At 40.7% G+C, this 24,175-nt stretch overlaps 1 protein-coding gene across 1 annotated transcript in view; it reads left to right on the plus strand.

Moving 5' to 3' along the window:
• Positions 1-24,175, plus strand: part of NWD2 (NACHT and WD repeat domain containing 2) — a 205,457-nt gene that overhangs the window by 76,275 nt on the left and 105,007 nt on the right. The window contains exon 2 of the mRNA XM_067735694.1: positions 2,649-2,737. Within this exon, the coding sequence (XP_067591795.1) occupies positions 2,649-2,737 (89 nt within the window). The remainder of the gene's footprint in view (positions 1-2,648; positions 2,738-24,175) is intronic.

Genomic DNA, 24,175 nt, shown 5'->3' on the forward strand with positions numbered 1-24,175 from the left:
AGGTGGTGTGATAGAGAGGGGTCTGTAGCTGGAGGGCTCAGAGAAGGCCTCTCTGAGGAGGTGGCATTAAAGCTGACACTTGAATGACAGGAGATGACATGAAATGATCATGGGACTAAGCATTCCAGGAGGAAGTCATGGCTAGAGCAGAGGTCACCAGTGAGAATATAACCCAGGAATCAAATGAACGCCAGCGCTGCTTGAGTGACATGAACAGGGCAAGTGGTAAGAAATGAGCTTAGAGAAGGAGAGAACATTCAAGGTAAGGAGTGGGGATTTCATTCCAAGTTCTATGAAGAGCTGCTGGAGGATTTTAAACAAGAGAGTGATGTGATCGGATTTATGTTTTTACATAAATCTGGCTGCTCTGTGGAGAATGGATTGACGGAGCCAAGTATGGAAACAGCGAGATAGGGTCCAGGTGAGAGATGAGTTTGGCTTGTACCAGAGGTGCAGAGAAGTAGATTCATTCAGGATTTATTTAGAGATGGATGGAGCAAGAGAACTTATTGATGGGTTGGCTGTTGAAGGGTGTATTATAGAAAGGGAAAAATTTGTCACGGATAACTGAGATTTTTGTTTGTTTCATAAATATTAGGACTTCAGCATCCCTTAACCATTCTGGGAAGCTCTTGCATTTGTCATTTTCAAAAATTGATTCTTCGCACAGTTGCATATTTTCCATGGTTAGAGCAGACTATGACATTCTGCTCTCTAAATTCAAATCCAGGTTCTCCAACTTAGTGGTCACATGACCTCAGGCATGTCTCTTAACCCCTTTATATTTGTTTCCTCTTATTTTAAAAATGGACTGATTTTCATAGGGTTTTTGACAGAAGTGACTAAGAAAATACACATAGAAAAACTTAGCACACTGCTAGTCTACAGTAAGCACTCAGTAAACGTTAGTAATTAGATATTGCATTTCTGTCTTAGCCTCCTTACTGTGACACATTCAGTAATAAGAGTTATAATATTTTTTAGAAGCAAATTTCTGCTCATTTCATAATTTTTTTCATGTATTATTTGAATACTATTTTTTTAGAATATCTTACCAATAATTGTTGTTTAATATATTCCCAAATTCCACATCTGGTAGTATCTCTTCATTTTTAAAGTGACTTTTTATCATTTGGGTCTTAAAAGTCGGTAGCCTTTTAGAGAGATTGAATATCATCAGCTTTACTTGGAAGATAGTGTTTTCAGCCCTTACAGTGGGGTGAGGGAGGATGGGCACCTGATCCCAAGATTATATAAATCATGTGGAAGCTTAATCCGCTGCTTCCACCAGTGCCGTATGGCACATGGGCACTGCTCAGGTGTACCCTCCTCAACACGGTCCTCCTGCTTTCCCTTTGGACTTAGGTCCATGTTGGATCTATGGGGGAAAAAGACCCTACTTGTTTGGATCACAGGGTAATCTCGAAGACCTTGTATTGAATCTTTGGTTCCCATGTAGACACTGGTGCCTGTCACTCTGTCAAGCTGCCGCTGCATCTCAGACTCTTGGGATTGGTTGTTTGCCTCTCAAAACAGGCTTGAGAACAGTAGGAAAGTAGAGTAGGTCAACACGGCATATGGTTGAGTTTGCACGGACAGATGTGCTTGAGAATAACAAGGACAGTCTTTTAAATTGGTTCCTGAGTTATAAATGTGGTATGCAGATGTTTCATGGTTATGGCTGGGATTGAGGTACATTTAGCAAATGGTCCTTTTCATGAGATAACACATTAACCTAATTTTTTAAGCTCTGATTCTTATCATTCTGTGAAGTTAGCTGGGCGAGGACCATTCTCTTTGCTGTAAGCATCTTACAGCGTCATCACTGATGTAGAGCACCGTCCAGCACAAGTGGCTGTAGAATCCCTTTCTGTGCAGAACATTCAACATTAAATACATACATATGTTATGGTTCTCCTGGTTTCGGGTGCTCTGTTTCTTCTCGTATTTTTTAATGACACGGATAATTTTTAAATATTTTATTTCGAAGCTTTTACACACTGTGGCCCATGTAAAACGATCCCCTCTCTGATATAACAGGTCCCTAAGCCCAGGGTGGGAGACGCTAATGTTGAACCATTGGCCAGTGGAATCCGCTAGTTTTAGACGATGACTCCTACAATTAGTTGCTCCTGACTATTGTGCTGATTGCACAGATGCTGTACTGAATCTTGTAAAAGTAACATTGTTTCTAAATACTGTAGGGAATGATAGAGTCTGGATGTTTTTGGGAATCAGTAATCAGTGTGTGTGTGTGTTTTGAAATATTTACACCCAATGGAGCTACACCTGATAGCCTTACAATTTTTCCTTCTGCCTCTTTGAAAGACAATGTGGTTGTAGCTATTTAAGAGCGCCATGTGAGGGTCTACATGGGTATAAAGAATGAGCTGTGAATTCTCAGCTCTGCCAGCACCCACAGAACTTACCCAGGGCTCCCATTCGCCCTGTGTGCATGGTAAACGTCTCAGCTCCCCTGCTCTGTTAAGAGCAAGTCTTCTCCAGCAGACTAATATCCCATCATTTCACGGTGCAGCACCCTAGCTTGATTATATTAATGTTAATGTTGATTTGTAAGATTTTTTTTTCCAGAAATGTGTACTATGTGGCCATAACTCACTTTCTGTTTGTTTGCTTTTCTACCACAGACACGGGAGCAGAAAGACAGGCACTGAGAGAAAACGTGTATCCTAAATTAAGAGAATTCTGCAGAGAAAACTATGGATTAGAATTTCAGGTAACGCTGATATTAATTTCATTTTTAATTATGTCAGCTAAATAACTAACGTTTGTTTCTTGTCACAGTTTGGGTGTTATAAAATATGTTTTAAGCCCCGAAATATTTCATTTCTTTAAGCGTGGGTGAAAAGAAACACTGGAAAATGGAAGTAAAATATTTAGTCATTTTTGATGTTTTGCACTTTTATGCTCTGCTTCTTGGACCCTACCCGGTATTGGCTCATCTTTTTCTTGGAATTATGTTTATTTGCTTTTCTGCTAACCTCCACTAATGTCAAAAAGGGCAGGGTTGCTGAGCACCTGCCTTTAAGCTGGCATCTCTAGAAATGTTTTGCATCAAAATATTGGGACCAACTCTCTCCCGACTATTTCTTTTTAGCAGCTTGGTCAATCCTTGCCTTCTGTCCTACCTTTTAGTTTTTATTTGCATTGAAGAATGTCCTTTTTCCCAAGCATTTTGGGAATTTACCATTTACCAAAAAAACAAAACAAAACAAAAACAAACCATCAGCCTTTCAAGAAACAGTAACTGTGCATGTCATTGCTAAAATTCATAAACATCCTGGCATTTGTAGACACTATTGATGAGGCCACCTAATAGAAAAGTACTAGAGGACATTGGGCATATCTTAGACATCCAAAAAAAATTTTTAAGTGAATGGCTCCTGCAACTATAGATAGCGTTATTTAGTCAGAATTCATCACCTTCATTTGCAATGGACATCTTAACTCTACAGTGCTGTCCTAACTACATGTTTACATTGTTAAGTAAGGACTATGGACTAGAGGTTTGTGGTGTAAGAGTGCAAAATGTGTCTTTTTTTTTTTTTTTTTTTTTTTAGTCTTTGGGTTGGGAGAGTTTTTTGGGGTTTTTTTATTTTATTTCTTGTACAGCAGGTTCTTATTAGTTATCCATTTTATACATATTAGTGTATATATGTCAATCCCAATCTCCCAATTCATCACACCACCACCCCGCCCCGCCCCCGCCGAAAATGTGTCATTGTTAATGGAAGAAAATTTCACCCCTCATTTGTTTCCTTCTGAATACAGTTGACCCTCAAGCAATGCAGGGGTTAGGGGTGCTGACCCTCTGAGTAGTTGAAAATACACGTATAACTTTACAGTCAGCCTTCTGTATCCACGGTCCCTCCATATCCGAGGATTCAACCAACCATGGATCATTTCATACTGTAGTATTTACTACTGAAAAAATCCACACGAGTGGATCCACACGGTTCAAACCTGTGTTATTCAAGGGTTGACTGTAAATATTTAGTCTTGGTATACTTCCTAGTGCCTTCTAATAGGATGTATAAAATAAGAGTTTCAAAATGGCTTTGATCTCAATGCATAGTGTCTGTTAGCAGCAAGCCATTGTGACACACATATTGAATAGTTACTCATAAGTCACTGTTTACTTGAAAAATCATCAACCTAAATTCCTTGTTGTGAAGTCAGCACCACCTTCTCTGAGGAATCTCGTTCTACTGATAACAAAGTCTCAACTGTTAAAAATTCTGATATGTCAAGATTCCCAAAGACTTAGACATTCCTTGGGGACTCAGTTACCGTAAAGAAATGTATCCAAGCCTATTAATCCCATCTTTGAGTTTATTTGGGTTTGCATCACTTTTCTCAGTAGAAGAAGGCTGAGCTACAGAACAGCCTCCATAAAATATGGAATTGATTAGGATTAGCTGAGGGGAAAAAAGGAAAACTATATTTTCTAAATTTTAAGTAGGTACAGGAGAAAACAGATAAAGCCAAAGGAAAACTGTAGAAGGCAAGCTGCATAGAAGAAATTGATGCCAAGGATCATTCCAGGCAGGTGTATTGAATCAGTCAGTGAGATACTGGACAGCAGAGTTAAGAGCACTGGGTAAAGCATGACATGGAATTGAGCCCCAGCTCTTGACTGTGAGTGACTTAACCCACCTGCTGGTCCTTTAGTGTCTAAAATGGGGGAGGTGACAGCTTACACATCTGAGGTTGTGTTTAGAATACAATATGCAAGCTTGCATTTGCTTCCCACCTTCCAAAGTAGGTTGGTTATAGAGCTCCCTGAGGCTGTGTTTACTGGAAAGACGGTCCTCTTTTCTCAGCTGCAGCAAAATGTGCCAGAAGCTTCACAAAAAAACGAATTTAGCCGTACAGTGTTCTGGATTCCATCTTTGTACATTGGACTCAGGAGAAACGCATTTCCTAGAGTTACTCAAACATACCAGTCTATTTCCTGCTTTCTTGCCTTTGCTGTTCTTACCACCTACAATGCTTTTCCATCTGCTTCTTCCCCTGCTTCACCTCCTAAGTCCTGCTCATTCCTAGGACTCTTCCTGTCTGATCTTAAGTCATGCCCCTCTTCTCCTTGCCCACTTCTCTGCAGCTGTGTGTCCTCCAATTGGTCCCTTGAACACTTCAAGCCCATTCCATTTCAGGAATTTTCCCTGGCTGTCTCTCTAGAGGAATGCTCGCCCCCTCATCTTTTCATGGGTGCTTACTCACTGTCCTTCAAGTCTCCTCTGAAATGTCACTTCCTAGAGTTGCTTCCCTCGTGACCCAATCTAAAGTAACCCCCTAGGTGTGCTGTCTTTTACATCATCCTATTTTAGTTATTTGCATAGCATGTGTCAGTGTTGGATATTTTTCTTGTTTACTCATGCATTGGATTGTTTCTTGTCTTTCTTCCAAGATTGTAAGTTCCACGGGAACAGGGGCTTGTCTGCCTTTATGACAGCTACATCCTAGAATAGTGCCTGGCACGTAGTAAAACTCCATAAGAATGTTGAATGAATGAAGTCTCAGCCCAAACATTACTTAAAGAATTGTTCTCTGATCCCCTCATTCCTCCCAGGTTATACCACATACCCTGCTCCCCTAAAGTCCTGTGCATAACCCCCAATCATTGATCCAGTTCATTTAAGAAGTGTTTATTGACCATTGACAACATGCCAGTTGACATTCCACGTGCTGGAAATACAGGGGAAAAAAACCATCACACCCTCTTCTCCTGGAGCCTCCAAAATTGTTGAGAGAGGCAGACAATAAATGGTAAATTCCAGTGGGAATAGATGCATTTTACTGAGTAAATGTTTTAAGAAAAGTAAAACACGATAAAGGGAGGTAGGGAATGCCAGGTAGTCAGAGAAGGACTGAGTAATAAGACAGCCTTTGAGCAGAGATCTGCAGAGGTGATGGAGCAAATCATGCAGATGTTTTGGGAGGAGAATTCCAGACAGAGGCAACCAGGAAAAGGGTCTGGGGTGGCAAAGTGTTTAGAATATTCTAGGCACAGTAAAGAAGCCAAGTGGGGATGGAGTAGAATGGAGTAATGAGTAAGATAAATGATGGTAGGAGATGACATCAAAGGAAGATCATACCTTATGGACTGAGAGTAAGGACTCAGAATGTTCCTGAGTAAGAAGCGAAAGAGTGACGGGATTTATGTTTAAGAGGTTCGCGCAAGCTTTGTGAGGGGACTGGAGTGGGGGTGGGGAGAGATGGCAGAAGCAGTAAGGCAGCGCAAGTAAGAAATGATCGTGGTGCGGACTAGGATGAGCAGCAAAGATAAGGAGATATCTGACTAGGTACGTTTTTCATCACCTGTCTATAACGTCTAAAAATTCTCAGGACTGGAACTGTCTTATTCAACTTATCCCAGTGATTGGCCTACTATGTGCCAGGTACTTGACTGTTTATTTAAATCTCTGTTGAACTAAGTTGATAGACTGCAGAGTTACACTTCAAGCAAGGCCATGTACTTTTTTCTCTGTGCTTGTTTGGCAGACTGTTTTCTAGTATTTCCTTTATGTTTTCATTTAAACTAAGAGTTTTAATGAAAATGCACCAGCCTGTCTGATTTATGTGAACTTCAACTAATTCCATGTGTAATATACATAGTTGACTGCTTGGAGATGGGAACATTAAATGGAAAGAATGTCAAGCCTACTCAGAGCAGAAAACACACATGGCTCAGAGAAAGACAAGGGGTTTAAATAAGATGTTATTTGATTTGCCAGTGTTCAGTGAGGGCCCTTGACTATGGAAAAGAGGATCAAAAGGAAGAACAGGGGAATAAATTGGGAAAAATAAAGACAGATTGGGGTAAAAGCAGGTGGTGCAGGACCCAATAAATAAAGGGCTTGTAATTATCTGCAAGCCCTGCTTTCAGATGTTTCCTCTCCATTCTTATTGCTGAGACCCTGATCTAACCTTAATTGGTTCAAAAAATTAGATGAAGGGACTTCCCTGGTGGTGCAGTAGTTAAGAATCCACCTGCCAATGCAGGGAACACAGGTTCGAGCCCTGGTCTGGGAAGATCCCACATGCTGCAGAGCAACTAAGCCCATGTGCCACAACTACTGAGCCTGCGTGCCACAACTACTGAGCCCGTGTGCCACAACTACTGAAGCCCGCACACCTAAAGCCCATGCTCCCCAGCAAGAGAAGCTACCGCAATGAGAAGCCTGCACACCACAACAAAGAGTAGCCCCCACTCACCGCAACTAGAGAAAGCCCATGCAGAGCAACGAAAACCCAAGGCAGCCAAAAATAAATAAATTTTTTTAAAGCTATTAAAAAAAAATGATGAACGAAGAGGATCTTAACTGATCTTGTTCTGTGCTTACCCACAGTAGGTTGCAAGTCCTGGAGGAAGAGACTAGTCCTCACTTATTTTTTTTTTTAAATTTATTTTATTTTTGGCTGCATTGGGTCTTTGGTGCTGCGCGCGGGCTTTCTCTAGTTGCGGCAAACAGGGGCCACTATTCGTTGCGGTGCGTGGGCTTCTCATCGCGGTGGCTTCCCTTGTTGTGGAGCACGGGCTCTAGAGTGCAGGCTCAGCAGTTGTGGCACACGGGCCCAGTTGCTCCACGGCACGCGGGATCCTCCCAGACCAGGGCTCGAACCCATGTGCCCTGCATTGGCAAGTGGATTCTTAGCCACTGTGCCACCAGGGAAGCCCCTCCTCGCTTATTTTTAAGTCTCCGGGGCCTGGAAGAGTGCTTGATATTTACTGGGTTTAGTAAAAGTAGCAAGCAGAGCTGCCTACACCATCATCCTACTTGAGTTCTTCTATACATCACCAGAGTAACCTTACTTAAATGTCAGGTTGTCATTTCCTTTGCTTAAAACCTTATAATGGCTCCCTGCTGCCTATGGGATCCCTCTTTAATGTGATCCCAGCTGTCTCCCCAACTTCATCTGCCATTTTTCCCAACATAAACACTCCATGCCAGTTTGGCCATCCTCAGCCTATCCTTGGAGCATGTCTTGCTGATCACTCATTCTTGACTTGAAAATCTCATTCGCTGTACCTATTGCACTTCTCCTCTCTTATCAGAAATACCCTTTCTCCTCTACCGCCTACCCTTCAAACTCCAGCCCAAGTTCTTGCTTTCTAAGAAGTCTTTTCTGACTCCCAACTATTCCCCCTCTACTCCCTGAACCCTTATAATCTGCCCCACCCTGCCCCCACAGGTACCCTGAGCAGGAGTAGACCTGATTGGGGCAGGGACCTCTAACGGGGGTACTTGATTGATTTGGGCGCTTAGCCACTGCTCCATTTTGAAAACAGTTTCATTTCAGTCCAGCCACTCAACTTAGTTTCATTCCTTAAGAATACCTTCTGATAGCAAACATTTTTAGTGGGCATCTAGTATTCCTCTCACATCACTTAGTCACCAAAGTAAATAACCCTGTTCCTTTTTCTTCACCTTTAACATCCAATAAATCCCAAAGACCTGTGGATTCTACCTCCTAAATATTTCTCCAGTGTATCCCCGCTGTTCAAGTCTCTATTACTGTCATCTTGACTATTGCAGTAGATATGCTGCGGGCCTGTTTACCTTCATCTTGTCCTTCTCCTCCCCAGCCTCAACCCTTCCAGCCACCTGGACCACCTTGTCCACCCTCCACCATATTTCTGCAGTGGTATCTCTGAAATACATATCTGACTCTTTCATCCACAAGATACATTCTGCATGTCTTAGCCTGGCATACGAGTTTCTCTTTTCCACCCCTATCCACTGAGGTCTTGTCTGTCCCCTCCCACACAGGTAGCCTGTTTTATCTTTTCTAATCTGCATTCAGTTCCCCAAACAAGTTCTTTTTTTTCCCCTGAGTCTTCAGACCCACTGTGCCCTCTGTTCGGGTTGCCCTTAAATTGTCCCCCATGCCAATGACTAGAAAATTTTCTACTCATCCTTTAAGAAACAGTGAATTTCCTTCTTCAGGATTCCATAGTGCTTTATTTCTAGTCTTTAATAGCATCTGTCATATTGTTTTAATTACTTTTAAAATGCCTTTCCCCCTAACTGGAAGCTCATCAAAGTCAGAAGTCATATTATTTATATCTTTTTATCACCAGTCCTTTTTAGAGTACCTGGTTCATATTATATACATAATAAATATTGATTAAAGTGAATTTATTAAATGAATAAGACCCAGAAGCTGAGAGTCTAGACCACTGCTGTGCGAAAGAAGTATAATGGGAATCACAGATGCAAGCCACAAATGCAATTAGATTTTCTAACTACGTTTTGAAAAGTAAAAGGAAGCAGAAAAAAAAATTTAAGAACATATTTAAGCCATTTTATATCCAAAATATCATTTCAACACATAGTCAACATAAAAATTATTAGTTATTTTATATTATTTTTTTTGTACGAAGTCTTCAAAGTCCAGTGTATATTTTACACTCACAACACATCCCAGTTCAGACTGGCCACATTTTGGGTGCTCAATAGTCAAATGCTCCCATGCTGGACTGTGAAGTTCTAGATGGGAGTGGTCAGGGTGAGGCCATTCTAACAGGGATGAGAGCCTGACTGCCCAGTAACAGGTGTCCTGATGCAAGTGATGGAGAGACTTAATTAGAGGAGCTTCCGGAGTGAATGGAAATTCATTTGTACCTGTTAAAAAAAAAAATCCAGATAATGATTAAGAAAATAATTTTTCACTAGTCAAATTAGTAACTTTTCCTTTTATTTGATCACTTTTGGACATTGCATTAGTAGGGTGTGTCAACTAAAAAGAAAAAAAACACACACACACAGTGTAGAATCTATGAGTCAAGTTTTTTGGTGTCTTACTGAGTACTATAGCCTGGGAGACAGCCTTGCAGAGAGCTCTGAGAAACTGTTCTGAGAGTTAAGGGGGAGGTCAGTACACATGTGATTTTGGCAAAAGGGGAACGTGCAACAGAGCACACATCTCGGTAGAAGGTTGCTACTAGTCACAAGGAACTGGTATGTTAGTTAATGGTTTTAGTGCTTTTCTAAGTATGGGAAGATGCAAGAATCCAGGTTCATAAATATTTTCTCCTGAAAATATCTAACTATCTGAAGGCCTGTTCTGCCCAGTTTCCCAGAGCACGGAGTGCCTCCTTCCTGATCTCGGCCCTGAACTCCTTTCGGGGTAATGTTGAAGGTCATACTGCAACATGGCTGCAGTGGCTAGTAATTAATTCTTGTAGAGCCAGATGGTGAGCAACGTTGTTTAGTTGCCAGGTGCATAATATGAAATAGTTAATGCAGTGCTCAGAAGCACTGTGGGGGCTTCCCTGGTAGCACAGTGGTTGAGAGTCTGCCTGCCGATGCAGGGGACACGGGTTTGTGCCCTGGTCTGGAAATATCCCACATGCCGCAGAGCGGCTGGGCCCGTGAGCCATGGCCGCTGAGCCTGTGCGTCTGCAGCCTGTGCTCCGCAACAGGAGAGGCCACAACAGTGAGAGGCCCACGAACCGCAAAAAAAAAAAAAAAGCACTGTGGAATTGGGGCTGAGTAACGATATGAGGCAGTAGACTAAAACTTATGGTCAAGCAGTTCATTTACCTGCTGTCTGAAGACTTAAACTTTATTTGAAATCAAAAGAGGAAGGTGATGGAAACCTTACTTCCCAATATTAGATGAACAGTCCTTGTCTTGATGGGTGCCATTTGTTACCTTTTGCAGCTTTGCTAAAGATAGCTTTTAAAAAAATTCCCCCATAAGCCCTTGCAATTAAATATAACAACTTGGTCTCAAAGCAGGAACTCCTATGCCGACCCAGCCCTTTTCCTTCTCTCTGGCAGGCAAGTGTTGAGTCCCTAGGTGTGTAGGGAAGTGTGAGTGAAACCTGCAGCTGCAGCCAGCAGGAAGATCTTGCCAAACCTGCTCTCTGCCTCACAATGCCATTGTGGTGCCACCTGAAGGCACCAGAGAGGAAGATGCTCATCCTTGGTGAAGGTACCTCCAGAGGCCCCTTTGGTCTAGAATTTGTCCTTCTCTTCTTTGCTTGACATTCCATCTCTTCATGTTTCCTTTGGCAGCACAGGTCCAGACCTGTCCACCTGTTTTTTTCATCCCTAGACCCCCAAGTAGGTGTCATCTTCTGAAGCTGGTGCCTGTGCGTGAGTGAGCCCCATATCAGCATCTCCAGCCCTCACCAGAGTTACATGAAGATAGTTGTTTTTGGAATGTTAAAATATCTAAAATGGAACCCATCCTTCTTCCTTTTCCCAATTTCTCAGTTGCTACTATTCCCCAGTCTTCCAGACTTTAAAACTGTGGCTCATAGTTCATTCTTCATCCTTTACAACCTAGATCCAAATTGCACTGTTCCCCGTTGATTCACCTGCCAGAGTGCTTCCTGGAAATTGGCCTGGTCTTCCAGTTTCACAAGGCTCTGTCTTTACTCAGGCTTCTGTTTCTTTCTTTTTTTTTTTTAATATCTTTATTAGAGTATAATTGCTTTACAATGATGTGTTAGCTTCTGCTTTATAACAAAGTGAACCAGCCATACATATACATACGTTCCCATATCTCCTCCCTCTTGCGTCTCCCTCCCTCCGACCCTCCCTATCCCACCCCACTAGGTGGTCACAAAGCACCGAGCCGATATCCCTGTGCCATGCGGCTGCTTCCCACTAGCTATCCACTCCACGTTTGGTAGTGCACTTATGTCCATGACACTCCCTCACCTCGTCACAGCCTACACCTCCCCCTCTCCAGATCCTCAAGTCCACTCTCTAGTAGGTATATGTCTTTATTCCCGTCTTACCCCTAGGTTCTTCATGACATTTTTTTTTCTTAAACTCCATATATATGTGTTAGCATACGGTATTTGTCTTTCTCTTTCTGACTTACTTCACTCTGTATGACAGACTCTAGGTCCATCCACCTCACTACAGATAACTCAATTTCATTTCTTTTTATGGCTGAGTAATATTCCATTGTATATATGTGCCACATCTTCTTTATCCATTCATGTTGATGGACACTTAGGTTGCTTCCATGTCCTGGCTATTGTAAATAGAGCTGCAATGAACATTTTGGTACATGACTCTTTTTGAATTATGGTTTTCTCAGGGTATATGCCCAGTAGTGTGATTGTGGGGTCATATGGTAGTTCTATTTGTAGTTTTTTAAGGAATCTCCATACTGTTCTCCATAGTGGCTGTACCAATTCACATTCCCACCAGCAGTGCAAGAGTGTTCCCTTTTCTCCACACCCTCTCCAGCATTTATTGTTTCTAGATTTTTTGATGATGGCCATTCTGACTGGTGTGAGATGATATCTCATTGTAGTTTTGATTTGCATTTCTCTAATGATCAATGATGTTGAGCATTCTTTCATGTGATTGTTGGCAATCTGCATATCTTCTTTGGAGAAATGTCTATTTAAGTCTTCTGCCCATTTTTGGATTGGGTTGTTCGTTTTTTTGTTATTGAGCTACATGAACTGCTTGTAAATTTTGGAGATTAATCCTTTGTCAGTTGCTTCATTTGCAAATATTTTCTCCCATTCTGAGGGTTGTCTTTTGGTCTTGTTTATGGTTTCCTTTGCTGTGCAAAAACTTTTAAGTTTCATTGGGTCCCATTTGTATTTGTTTTTATTTCCATTTCTCTAGGAGGTGGGTCAAAAAGGATCTTGCTATGACTTATGTCATAGAGTGTTCTGCCTATGTTTTCCTCTAAGAGTTTGATAGTTTCTGGCCTTACATTTAGGTCTTTAATCCATTTTGAGCTTATTTTTGTGTATGGTATTAGGGAGTGATCTAATCTCATACTTTTACATGTACCTGTTCAGTTTTCCCAGCACCACTTATTGAAGAGGCTGTCCTTTCTCCACTGTACATTCCTACCACCTTTATCAAAGATAACGTGACCATATGTGCATGGGTTCATCTCTGGGCTTTCTATCCTGTACCATTGATCTATATTTCTGTTTTTGTGCCAGTACCATACTGTCTTGATTACTGTAGCTTTGGAGTATAGTCTGAAGTCAGGGAGCCTGATTCCTCCAGCTCCATTTTTCATTCTCAAGATTTCTTTGGCCATTTGGGGTCTTTTGTGTTTCCAAAAAATTGTGAAATTTTTTGTTCTAGTTCTGTGAAAAATGCCAGTGGTAGTTTGATAGGGATTGCATTGAATCTATAGATTGCTTTGGGTAGTAGAGTCATTTTCACAATGTTGATTCTTCCAATCCAAGAACATGGTATATCTCTCCATCTATTTGTATCATCTTTAATTTCTTTCATCAGTGTCTTATAATTTTCTGCATACAGGTCTTTTGTCTCCTTAGGTAGGTTTATTCCTAGATATTTTATTCTTTTTGTTGCAATGGTAAATGGGAGTGTTTTCTTGATTTCACTTTCAGATTTTTCATCATTAGTGTATAGGAATGCCAGAGATTTCTGAGCATTAATTTTGTATCCTGCTACTTTACGAAATTCATTGATTAGCTCTAGTGGTTTTCTGGTAGCATTTTTAGGATTCTCTATGTATAGTATCATGTCATCTGCAAACAGTGACAGCTTTACTTCTTCTTTTCTGATTTGGATTCCTTTTATTTCCTTTTCTTCTCTGATTGCTGTGGCTAAAACTTCCAAAACTATGTTGAATAAGAGTGGTGAGAGTGGGCAACCTTGTCTTGTTCCTGATCTTAGTGGAAATGCTTTCGGTTTTTCACCATTGAGGACAATGTTGGCTGTGGGTTTGTCATATATGGCCTTTCTTACGTTGAGGAAAGTTCCCTCCATGCCTACTTTCTGCAGGGTTTTTATCATAAATGGATGTTGAATTTTGTCAAAAGCTTTCTCTGCCTCTATTGAGATGATCATATGGTTTTTCTCCTTCAATTTGTTAATAAGGTGTATCACGTTGATTGATTTGCGTATATTGAAGAATCCTTGTATTCTTGGAATAAACCCCACTTGATCATGGTGTATGATCCTTTTCATGTGCTGTTGGATTCTGTTTGCTAGTATTTTGTTGAGGATTTTTGCATCTATGTTCATCAGTGATATTGGCCTGTAGTTTTCTTTCTTTGTGACATCTTTGTCTGGTTTTGGTATCAGGGTGATGGTGGCTTCGTAGAATGAGTTTGGGAGTGTTCCTCCCTCTGCTATATTTTGGAAGAGTTTGAGAAGGATAGGAGTTAGCTCTTCTCTAAATGTTTGATAGAATTCGCCTGTGAAGCCATCTGGTCCTGGGCTTTTGTTTGTTGGAAGATTTTTAATCACAGTTTCAATTTCAGTTCTTGTGATTGGTCTGTTCATATTTTCTATTTCTTCCTGGTTCAGTCTTGGCAGGTTGTGCATGTCTAAGAATTTTATTGGCATAGAGTTGCTTGTAGTAATCTCTCATGATCTTTTTGTATTTCTTCAGTGTCAGTTGTTACTTCTCCTTTTTCATTTCTAATTCTATTGATTTGAGTCTTCTCCCTTTTATCTTGATGAGTCTGGCTAATGGTTTATCAATTTTGTTTACCTTCTCAAAAAACCAGCTTTTAGTTTTATTGATCTTTGCTATCATTTCCTTCATTTCTTTTTCATTTATCTCTGATCTGATCTTTATGAATTCTTTCCTTCTGCTAACTTTGGGGTTTTTTTGTTCTTCTTTCTCTAATTGCTTTAGGTGCAAGGTTAGGTTGTTTATTTGAGATGTTTCCTGTTTCTTAAGGTAGGATTGTATTGCTTTAAACTTCCCTTTTACAACTGCTTTTGCTGCATACCATAGGTTTTGGGTCGTCGTGTCTCCATTGTCATTTGTTTCTAGGTATTTTTTGATTTCCTCTTTGATTTCTTCAGTGATCACTTTGTTATTAAGTAGTGTATTGTTTAGCCTCCATGTGTTTGTATTTTTTACAGATCTTTTCCTGTAATTGATATCTAGTCTCATAGCGTTGTGGTCGGAAAAGATAGTTGATACAATTTCAATTTTCTTAAATTTACCAAGACTTGATTTGTGACCCAAGATATGATCTATCCTGGAGAATGTTCCATGAGCACTTGAGAAAAATGTGTATGCTGTTGTCTTTGGGTGGAGTGTCCTATAAATATCAATTAAGTCCATCTTGTTTAATGTATCATTTAAAGCGTGGGTTTCCTTATTTATTTTCATTTTGGATGATCTGTCCATTCGTGAAAGTGCGTTGTTAAAGTCCCCTACTATGAATGTGTTCCTGTCAATTTCCCCTTTTATGGCTGTTAGCATTTGCTTTATGTATTGAGGTGCTCCTATGTTGGGTGCATAAATATTTACAATTGTTATATCTTCTTCTTGGATTGATCCGTTGATCATTATGTAGTGTCCTTCTTTGTCTCTTCTAATAGTCTTTATTTTAAAGTCTATTTTGTCTGATATGAGAATTGCTACTCCAGCTTGCTTTTGATTTCCATTTGCATGGAATATCTTTTTCCATCCCCTCACTTTCAGTCTGTATGTGTCCCTAGGTCTGAAGTGGGTCTCTTGTAGACAGCATATATATGGGTCTTGTTTTTGTATCCATTCAGCCAGTCTGTGTCTTTTGGTGGGAGCATTTAATCCATTTACATTTAAGGTAATTATCGATATGTATGTTCCTATTCCCATTTTCTTAATTGTTTTGGGTTTGTTATTGTAGGTCTTTTCCTTCTCTTGTGTTTCTTGCCTAGAGAAGTTCCTTTAGCATTTGTTATAAAGCTGATTTGGTGGTGCTGAACTCTCTCAGCTTCTCCTTGTCTGTAAAGGTTTTAATTTCTCCATCAAATCTGAATGAGATCCTTGCTGGGTAGAGTAATCTTGGTTGTAGGTTTTTCTCCTTCATCGCTTTAAATATGTCCTGCCAGTCCCTTCTGGCTTGCAGAGTTTCTGCTGAAAGATCAGCTGTTAACCTTACGGGGATGCCCTTGTGTGTTATTTGTTGTTTTTCCCTTGCTGCTTTTAATATGTTTTCTTTGTATTTAATTTTTGACACTTTGATTAATATGTGTTTTGGCATGTTTCTCCTTGGATTTATCTTGTATGGGACTCTCTGTGCTTCCTGGATTTGATTAACTATTTCCTTTCCCATATTAGGGAAGCTTTCAACTATAATCTCTTCAAATATTTTCTCAGTCCCTTTCTCTTTCTCTTCTTCTTCTGGGACCCCTATAATTCGAATGTTGGTGTGTTTAATGTTGTCCCAGAGGTCTCTGAGACTGTCTTCAGTTCTTTTCATTCTTTTTGCTTTATTCTGCCAGGCTTCTGTTTCTTGATAGCTGAATGATTATGGCAACATCTTCTTGATCTTTCCTTACCCTGGGTGTTTTTGTGTTCTGGTCCAGACTGTACATAGCACAGCAGCTGCTCAAATAATCTTTAAACCGTCTTTACCAGATCATTCTTTCTAAGGTGCATTTTTTTCACCCTTTTACGTCTCAGAAATCAGGATTCATCGTACAAACAAATGGTGTGTCATGGTGTAATTGGCAGTGCATTTCTTTTTTAGTGGAATGTACAATATTAGAGCAGCCTACTACTGATGATATATTCAATTCAGTAAAATGCAGCACATTATGTAATTTATGGGGTACAGTGGAAACAGCATAAGTTTTTCTGTTAGAAAGACTAGGATTCAAATTCTGGGTCTGCAAATTTACCAGTCCTGTGACTGTGGGCAAATTGCTTGATTTCCCTGACAGGCAGTTGACCCCTCTGTAAAGTGAATGGGGTAGTACTTATCTTCCAGGATTGTTACAAGAATTCAATGAGATGATGCAACATGCCTGGCACTTGGAAGGCGCTTAACCAATGTTCATTTCTTTTTTTCACGTTTAAGTCTTTCTCCTGAACAAGAACCTAGTGTAATGAAATTATTCATATGCATTTTTCTTTTGCTTTTTTGAGTACAGTAAGAGACCTTTGATCAAGGCATCTGTCTGTCTGAGGGGTGTTTCGTGTCTGGTGCAGAAGGAATTTAAATGGGAAGAATATTCAAGAAATATTGTCATGCACACAAGAAAGGATTATGTAGCAAGACAAAAACCTTGGAGGTCACACTATCAGCTTGTGAGAAGATTTCTCTAAATTCCTTAAATCACATCTTTAACATATCATCTAGCACTAGCGCTCTGACCCTGGAGATCTAATATGTAGAGAAGACGGCCCAGCTCATCAGTAAGGCAGAGCCAGGACCTACCCAATGTGGTCTCTAGGAAAATGGTGGAAGGAGACAGAGAGGGGCAGAGTTCGAGAGATCTGCTTCCCCATCCTCCTTCTCCGAGTTCTGCTTCAGAAAAGGGGAGGTGGGTTAGATGAGCGAGAACAGGTGGGTGCATGTGTAACATTAAGGGCAGCTTACCTCTGCTCTCTATTTAGGACTCTGGAAAGAGATGGCCTTACAACAATCATCCGCCTGCCCCTACCTCTGCCAACAGACCCGGGTGTGGCCACATCATGGCCATGGCAGCAAGAGACCATGAAGTTTCACTTCCAAAGCTGCCCTCAATTACTGTGTGTCACATATGCTGAATTAAGGGCCACTGTTAGTCCCCATGACAGGGAGAGGTGACCACACAAAAGGGCTAGGGTGGAAAAACTGGATGGAGCGTGGGCCCAAGGCCTGGAACTTCTCAGCCCCAGGAGGGGAGTGTGGCCCTGATTGCTGCAGAGCAACACCAGGCTCTGACCAGGCTGAGAAGGAGAGGCCAATCCATGGGTTACAACTGCCCCAAGCACAGCCATGCTGCCAGCAACCAGGCGGGCAGTGGGCATCACCTGGGGACTGTGCCCTAGAAATCCATTTTTCCCCTTCAGGATATGAGGTCACCCAGGCATCATGTCAGGAAAAGAAGGAAGCTTTTGAAAGAGTCGGCAGCTTGATTCAAGAGAGAAAAAGTACTTAGTAAAGAGTCCTTGGAAACATGAGTTCAAACTAAGGTTGAAACTGGATAGAACAGAAGCTCATTTTACCCTGATAGCCAGAGGATAGAGACTTAGGCAGGAGACCCAAACCATTTTAGACAAAATAAAAAAACTACATTCTCTATGTATATCCAAGTTGTAGGTCAGGTGAAATTATGTGAGTCTTATATTAGCCTGATCTTACTAATAATTACTGACTAATAATTCCTTAGTCTCACACTGAAGGTCCATCGTCAGTTGTGTCCTCCTGCTTTTCTTCCACTGCATCTTCACCACCGCCCTCCTGTTCTACTGAACCCAGTCTCCTTCTCTATATTCATTTTTTCCTCCTGACTGTCTGCCTGCTCAGGAATCTCAGAATGCATTTTGCCTCCTGAGTTGCCAAAATACATCATTGGCTTTATAATTGATAGGATATGTTGTGATGCCCTTGGTCTTTTCTCCACATTGTCAACTAATCACTCCTTTTCCATTGCCTATTAATCAAATGTGTGCCTCTTTCTAAAATGAAATGCATCTCCCCTCATTGAATCACATCATTTCACTCAGGCCAGCACTTCAATTTGTCTAGCGCGCTTTGCATTTTGATTCTGTCCATCAAAGCCTGGACAGACCTTACCAAGTTCCTATTCTGTAAAAAGTCTTAAAAGCATGTTACATCATCCTGCTCCCATCCATGAGCCCATTTATAAAAAGGGGAAAGGAAGATTAATAGAGAAGATAAAAGGGAAGGAAATCATTATGTCATCATTGACCTCCCTTGCTCCAGTTGAATTGTAAATATTGGCTCAACATTTCTGCAGTGTGGAATGGCTCTTCTAGAATTCTCAGGCCTGACTTCCCAAGCCAGTATTTTTGTTCCTCCTTTACTTTGTGCACATAGGCAATTTTATATAGAGCTGTGGCATTGTGGCAAACTCCAAAATTTACTGGAGGAGCTATACTTTGCTGAACATTTAATTCCGCTAAATTGTGGCTATCAATTATGCCAACTCTGGAAATCACCCAAGAGGATTAGTCCCTCAATAAACAGAATGAGTGATCCCTATTTGCAGGTGACATTTAAGTATCCCAGTCAGGTCCAGTCACTGTGAAGTCTTTCTCAGATTCTGAACACAAGGTAGCTATTTCTTCCCATCCTCATTTTCTATTTCTTGTAGGATGGAGAGGAGACCTTATAACAAGTCTTTGCACAAAGAACATTCACTTAAGAGGTCCGCTTTGTCAGTAATTAGTTATAAACCATTGGAAAAGTAACTTAAGCCCAGTTTTCTTATCTATTAAGCAGAGTGTTTCTTCAGCCCGATCTTGTTTCCTCTCAGCTCCCAAAATGATGATGCTTTGACCTCATCTCTATATGGCAGGCCGTGTCACATTTTTGTCTTTGCAGTTCTGTCCTCTTACCCTCTCTGAAGAACAGTCTCCTATGCATGTATCCTTTAGGTCCAGACTCCTGTCTTACTTCCTCACTGATGTCTACCCCAAATCCCCAGGGCAGGTTAAGGTGCTTGGTCCCATGGGCTTCACTCATTTATTCACAGACATTTATTGAGCCTCTGCTCTGCAGAGGCCAGGTTGTGGGTGCAGTGGATACCTTAGTGTTGAAAACAAGCATAATCCCTGTCCTCAGAGTTTACAGTCTCAGAGAATACAGTCATCACAACAGTGACCATGGTGGTGCTTACTGCAGAGGAAATACAGGGACCTCTGGGCATGCGTGATGGGGGTGGGAGGCGGGCCTCGTTGAACCTAGAGGCATCAGGAAGGCCTGCTGAGGAACTGATGTCTATGCTGAATGCTGAACGATGGGTAGATGGCCAGGTTAAACAGAAGAGTATTTCAGGCAGAAGGAACATATTTTCATAAGCAAATTTGGGAAGGAATTTTAGCATTAGGTAGTACTCACTGCCTGCCAGGCACTTTTTCTAAGTGCAGTATATACATTAACCTGTTTAATCTTTGCTACGAGCCTAGGAGGTAAATTCTATCTTCTACATTTTACTAGATAAGGACGCTTAGAAATACAGAAGTAAATAACTGCTAGAGATCCCACAGCTAATAAGTGGCAGAGTCAGAATTTGAACCAATGTAGTTTGGCCCCAGTGTCGGTGCTCTTAATTACTGCATCAAAAAGCCTCTTATATTCATACGTTCACAAAAATTTATGTAAGTGTGTATAGGTATGTAAATGTACATGTATATATGTAAATACATGTGCATATGTAAATGTGTACAAATGTGTACATGTGTAAACACGTGTACACATGTTGTACAAACGCGTGTGAGGAGTATATACACAGCTGGAGTGTGACCCATGAGAGAGAAAGTGGTATAAGGTAAGGTTGGAGAGTTAGGCAGGGACTACGTCATGGAAGATCTCAGAAATCAGGTCATAGATTCTAGATACTATCTTTGGGTGATGGGAAGCTTAAACATGGAAAGTGCTGTAAAATAATGTTAACAGCCCAGGTTCAAATCCCACCTCTGCTACTCGCTACCTGTGTGATTTTGAGCAGGTTACTTCTCTGTTCCTCAGCTTTTTCATCCATAAAATAGGGATAATATTTCTGTCTACTCATAAGTTTAAGGAGTAAATAAGTTACTCTATATAGTGTCTGGTGGAATGAAAGGAAATCCTAACACTGGCGATCAGATTTGCATTTTAACAAGACCCCTCTGCCTGTGGTGTAGTGAATGGATTAGAAAGAGCGAGAACAGAAGCAAGGAGATGATTTGGGAAGTTGCAGCAGTGATGCAGGCCCAGGTCCACGAAGCAGATCACTCCCATACAGTGGTTGCTGAAAGCCCGCTGCCAGGAACAGAGCCAACTTTGGGTTTTTCACTCAGGCACATCATTTGTTTGTGGTCAAGTGTCCTGCCTCTGAAGGCAGTTGGTGCCTAGCTGCAGCCGGGCTGAGGTTCCTTTATACAGCGAGTCCCCAGCTCAGACTCAACCTAGATGCGCATGGCGCCTGCCTTGCAGCAGCTTCTGTCTCCAGCAACTCCTGACACCTTCTCTGTGTCCCCAAGTTCATTAAGCCTTAATAGGCAGAGGTTCTGCCTCGGTTAAGAGTTCAGTTTTCTTACCATCACGTTACAATTGTTAGGACTGTCCAGAGGCTGACTCTCCCAAGAGACAGAGGCATCAGGTCTGAGCAGTTAGTCGCCTTTATGAGGCTTCGGATGAAACATTATCCTAACTCACCCTGTTGGACCCTCTTTCTTTCTGGTGATCGTGTACAACCACTGGGGCCAACCAGTTCTTTCTGGGCTTGATTTAGGACCTGATTTTCCCAGAAATGTCTGTCTTAGTTGTGCTCCCATATATCCTAATCAGATATCTCATGACCAAGAGAATAATTGCAGGTGACCTAAAGTCGTCAGTGTTTGCAATAGTTCTAGTAAAAGTGTGGCCAAGGGTTTTTTTGTTTTGGGGTTTTTTTTCTCTTGTATCCCACGCAACTGGGGAAAGTCATTCTAACCAGAGTAAGAATTTGGTAAGTATAAACAATAACTTTTCCCTGGTAAACAGTATCTGACAAACCTAGTCTGAGGTTTAAGACTCTCTGCTCACCTTATCCTGTGAGATGAACATTCTAGTAACAGGACACAGCTACTAAGCTACATTCAAATGAGTACTGTCTGCATTCTGCACTGACCTTGAAAGTTATATCCATAGCACAAGAATGTTGTCCCTGTTCAAAATTTTCTGAACTGCTCTGTGTTCTTTTGAATGTTTTTAGCAGTAACAGATACTTATCCCTTTTAAGAATAGATTTGATTTCTTTAGAGAGCTAAAATTCTTTTCAAAGCCATGTCTTATAAATGTAAAGGCCTGTTAAGCCTGGAGAAATACCATTTTAATAAAAACAACCTCCCAGCTATAAAGGGGTGAGAGTTTTTCAATACAAAATGAGATAATAGAAGCATGTGGGATCATCCCTGACCATTTCCTCCTACAGAGGAAATGCCCTGGGCAATGGCAGAATCATTAGAGTGAGTGTGTAGCCTCCCATAGTAATAACTTTGAGGAACAGCCTTCATCTTAGTACCATATCTGTTCAGAAACAAAATCAGTCATATTATCTCAGTAGTTACATTGTTTTGCATTCAGATAGTGTCATATAGCATGGGAAGATTGAGAAGGAAAATATTTTGGAAAATATTTAAATTTCAGAGGTTCTTTCTGAAGAAGTGATATGTGAAGCCATTATGAATTGAAATTTGACCTTTTTTTGTTACATTTTTGTAAAGCATAAGGCTATTATTTGATTCTTACAGGTTGCTTTATTATTTGTTCAATAATCTTGGTATTTAAATCATTATGTCTGATTTCAAGTGGTAAAATTTGTTAGGGCTTTTATTCGCTGGCTTTTTGTTTGCAGACCAATTCAGCACATTATAATGAGCATGATAAATTAGCTTCCCTAAGAATATTTTTAAACAAGTGAAAAAAATAAAGTCAATTACTTTCCTGAACTTTTATACTTAATGATGAAATAAGTAAAGGTGCATAAAATGTGCTATCAACAAGGTAGTATTCCAATAAATAGTAAATTAGATTCCAGTGTCTGCAGTGCCTGGACATTAGGCCAAAAGCTAAACTTAATTTTTTAAAGTGTGTAATAAATCTTGTCTTATTGAGCACTTTGGGTTCCAGCCACTTCTTGCCAGTTATTGATAATGCATTTCTGTTTGCCCATAATGGTGTTTTGTGTTGCATAAGCTAAATGTTTCATCTATTTATTTCCTGCTTGTCTTCACGGTTGCTTGATTTTATTTTTCATCATTTTCTGCTCATAAAGACACTTGAGAAAGAACAATTTAAATATTCTCTTACTTCCAGCTTTTCTTCTTTAAACAAAGCTACTAAAGTAAGGACACATGGAGTTATAAAGACCTGGATGAAAGCAGTGGTGGCCAAACTTTAAGGAAATAACAGATGCAAAAACTATTATAAAAGGCTCCCATAGGTGTCAAATAAATCATGTGATATTTAAGCTTCTATTTAAAAACATAAGTGAAAGCCTTGTTTTGACTTTTACCCTGGTCATTTGGCTCACATATATTTAGTTAGATCTTATTGTTTAGCTCTTAATACACTAGGTGCTTGATTTAAACATTCTGTTCTTGATCTCAGTTCTTTGAGTTGGAGATGTAAGACCTGTGGAAAATCACAGTCCAAGCTAGCTGTGCAGACTATCACTGAGATACAATTCGGTTCACACATCATAAAATTTGCCCATTTAGAGTGTGCAATTCAGTGTTTTTAGTATATTCCCAGTTGTGTAAGCATTACCAAAATTAATTTTAGAACATTTTCATCACCCAAAGAAGAAATCCTCTCCCCTCTGGCTATCATTCCCTTATTGCCCTATTCCCCTCCCTCCCAGCCCTAGGCAACCACTAATCTACTTTTTGACTGTAGATTTGCCTGTTCTAGACATTTCATGTAAACGGAATCATACAAAAGATGATCTTTTGTAACTGGCTTCTTTCACTTAGGATAGCATTTTCAAGGCTCATCCATGTTGTAACATGCATCAGTATTTCATTAATTTTTTTAAGATATTGATTGATTGATTGCTGTGTTGGGTCTTCGTTGCTGCACGCGGGCTTTCTCTAGTTGCAGCGAGCAGGGGCTGCTCTTTGTTGCAGTGCGCGGGCTTCTCGTGGTGGCTTCTCTCGTTGTGGAGCACAGGCTCTAGGCATGCGGGCTTCAGTAGTTGTGGCTCGTGGGCTCTAGAGCGCAGGCTCAGTAGTTGTGGTGCACAGGCTTAGCTGCTCCACAGCATGTGGGATCATCCCTGACCAGGGATTGAACCTGTGTCCCCTGCATTGGCAGGCAGATTCTTAACCACTGTGCCACCAGGGAAGTCCCTATTTCATTACTTTTTATTGCCAGAAAATATTCCATTGTGTGGATGTATACTACATTTTATTTATCCATTGATCACTTGATGGACAACTGGATTGTTTCCACTTCTTAGCTATTATGAATAATGCTGTTATGAACATTCATGTACAAGTTTTTGTCTAGACGTAGGTTTTCATCTGTCTTGGGTATATACCTAGAAGAATTGCTGTATCACGTAGTAACTCTGTGTTTAACCATTTGGGGAACTGCCAGACTGTTTTCCAAAGTGGCTGCACCATTTTATATTCCCACCAGCAGTGCATGAGTTTTCCAGTTGCTCCACATCCCTATCAACGCTTGTTATCAGTCTTTTTGATTATAGCCATCCTAGTGGGTATGAAGTGTTATCTTGAAGTTTTGATTTGCAATCCCC

This window comes from Pseudorca crassidens, chromosome 4, assembly GCF_039906515.1.
Source record: "Pseudorca crassidens isolate mPseCra1 chromosome 4, mPseCra1.hap1, whole genome shotgun sequence".
NCBI lineage: Eukaryota > Metazoa > Chordata > Mammalia > Artiodactyla > Delphinidae > Pseudorca > Pseudorca crassidens.